The 1,845-nt window shown below is 39.0% G+C and overlaps 1 protein-coding gene across 1 annotated transcript; it reads left to right on the plus strand.

Annotated features, from left to right (window-relative positions):
* Positions 1-4: 4 nt before the first annotated feature.
* On the plus strand, positions 5-1,639 carry LOC18013518 (GDSL esterase/lipase At1g29670; the record flags this gene model as incomplete). Its single annotated transcript, XM_006396023.2, has 4 exons — positions 5-133; positions 236-481; positions 936-1,194; positions 1,295-1,639. Coding segments are annotated over 4 exons (858 nt in total), but the record flags the coding sequence as incomplete, so codon positions are not given.
* Positions 1,640-1,845: the final 206 nt, after the last annotated feature.

A 1,845-nucleotide genomic window follows, 5' to 3' on the forward strand; every position in this document is an offset into this window, starting at 1 on the left:
TGATGAAGCTGAGCTACTTGGATTTAATGGTTACATTCCTGCGTATAATGCCGTGCGTGGTCGGCGAATACTCACCGGAGTTAACTACGCATCTGCAGCTGCCGGAATCAGAGAAGAAACCGGTCGACAATTGGTAACTAAACATAAAAACATTTTCTCTCAATAATTAATCCTCATTCCTAAAATATTAGAAAAGTTCCCACAACTTCCTTTTTTCGTTTCTTGGAAAATGAAGGGACAAAGGATAAGCTTTAGCGGGCAAGTTAGGAACTACCAGAGAACGGTGCGGCAGGTCGTAAGACTGCTTGGAGGCGAGACTCAGGCAGCGGATTACCTCAAGAGATGCATTTACTCTGTTGGTATAGGAAGCAACGACTATCTCAACAACTACTTCATGCCTACGTTCTACTCTTCTAGTAGACAATTCACACCCGAACAATACGCCAACGATCTCATAAGTCGCTACAGAACTCAGCTTAATGTACGTTCTTCTGATATGGTTACTCTATTTTAGCTCTGCTTTTGTGTCGTCAATAGATCCTCGGTTAGCACAAAGTTGCATGCTTTGGCTCCCTCGTAGTTGACCCATTTGGTGATAATCAAGTTTTTTGGATTGTGTTTGGTCGGAATATCTTTAAAATGTTTCCATATTTACCTTTCCTATTATGGCCCATCTGATGAAAATTTGACTTTTTAAGCAGAGAATTACAAAATTAGCAGTTTATAGTAGAAGTTGAGGTCTCATAACTAATAGATATGTCATATAATGTAGGAATTTTTTTTCTATTAGTTTTTTTTTTCCACCTCGTGAGATCTGATTTTTTTCGTATGAAAATTTCTAAAGATGTAAAGTAAAATCTTTTCATTTTGTAAAAAGAATTTGCATTCGGAGACTTCCTTGTTTCACAATCTTTCCTTTTTGGGGCTTTGTCTAGGCGCTATACAACTATGGGGCAAGAAAGTTTGCGTTGTTCGGAGTTGGAGCAATCGGTTGTAGTCCAAACGCGCTCGCACGTAGTCGCGACAGAAAGACTTGTGATAACCGAATTAACTCAGCGAACCAAATCTTTAACAACAAGCTCAGATCTCTCGTTGATCAGCTCAACAACAATCACACTGATCACGGTGCAAGGTTCACCTACATCAATGCTTACGGCATTTTCCAGGACATGATCACAAATCCTTCTAGATTTGGTATGTACACATGCACACGCAAGAATGTCTTTGATTTCAATGTTTGAAGAAACCAAACTTGATATCGGTTTTGTCGGAAATGTTTTTATTTGGTTTTTAGGGTTTAGAGTGACAAACGCGGGATGTTGCGGTATCGGTAGGAATGCTGGTCAGATCACATGCTTACCAGGACAGAGACCATGTCCAAACCGAAACGCGTACGTGTTCTGGGACGCCTTTCACCCGACAGAAGCCGCAAACGTGGTTATCGCAAAGAGATCGTACAACGCACAATCGCCTTCAGACGCTTACCCTATTGATATCTCAGCACTGGCACGGCTTTGAAGAAAACAGAGAAACATAAAGAATTAAAAGAAGTTCCACAAATGTGTGATAAATCGAAAATCAAGCGTAACATTGTTCTATATTTATAAAACCCGTTTTCTATATAAACCGGTACATTACAAAGCACATTGTTCTGCTCGTTACGGTTCATTTCGACAGTCACGATATCTAGTACGGAACACCATTTACAACGAACCTAAACGAGTTCACTAATTGAAACTAAACAAGTTCACTTAACAATACCATAATAATTATATAAAAAAGGAAGATTCGTAAACGTTGACCATTTAAAAATGAAAATTTACTATATTACACTTCTTTCGATTT

This window comes from Eutrema salsugineum, unplaced genomic scaffold (assembly GCF_000478725.1).
Source record: "Eutrema salsugineum unplaced genomic scaffold, Eutsalg1_0 scaffold_434, whole genome shotgun sequence".
NCBI lineage: Eukaryota > Viridiplantae > Streptophyta > Magnoliopsida > Brassicales > Brassicaceae > Eutrema > Eutrema salsugineum.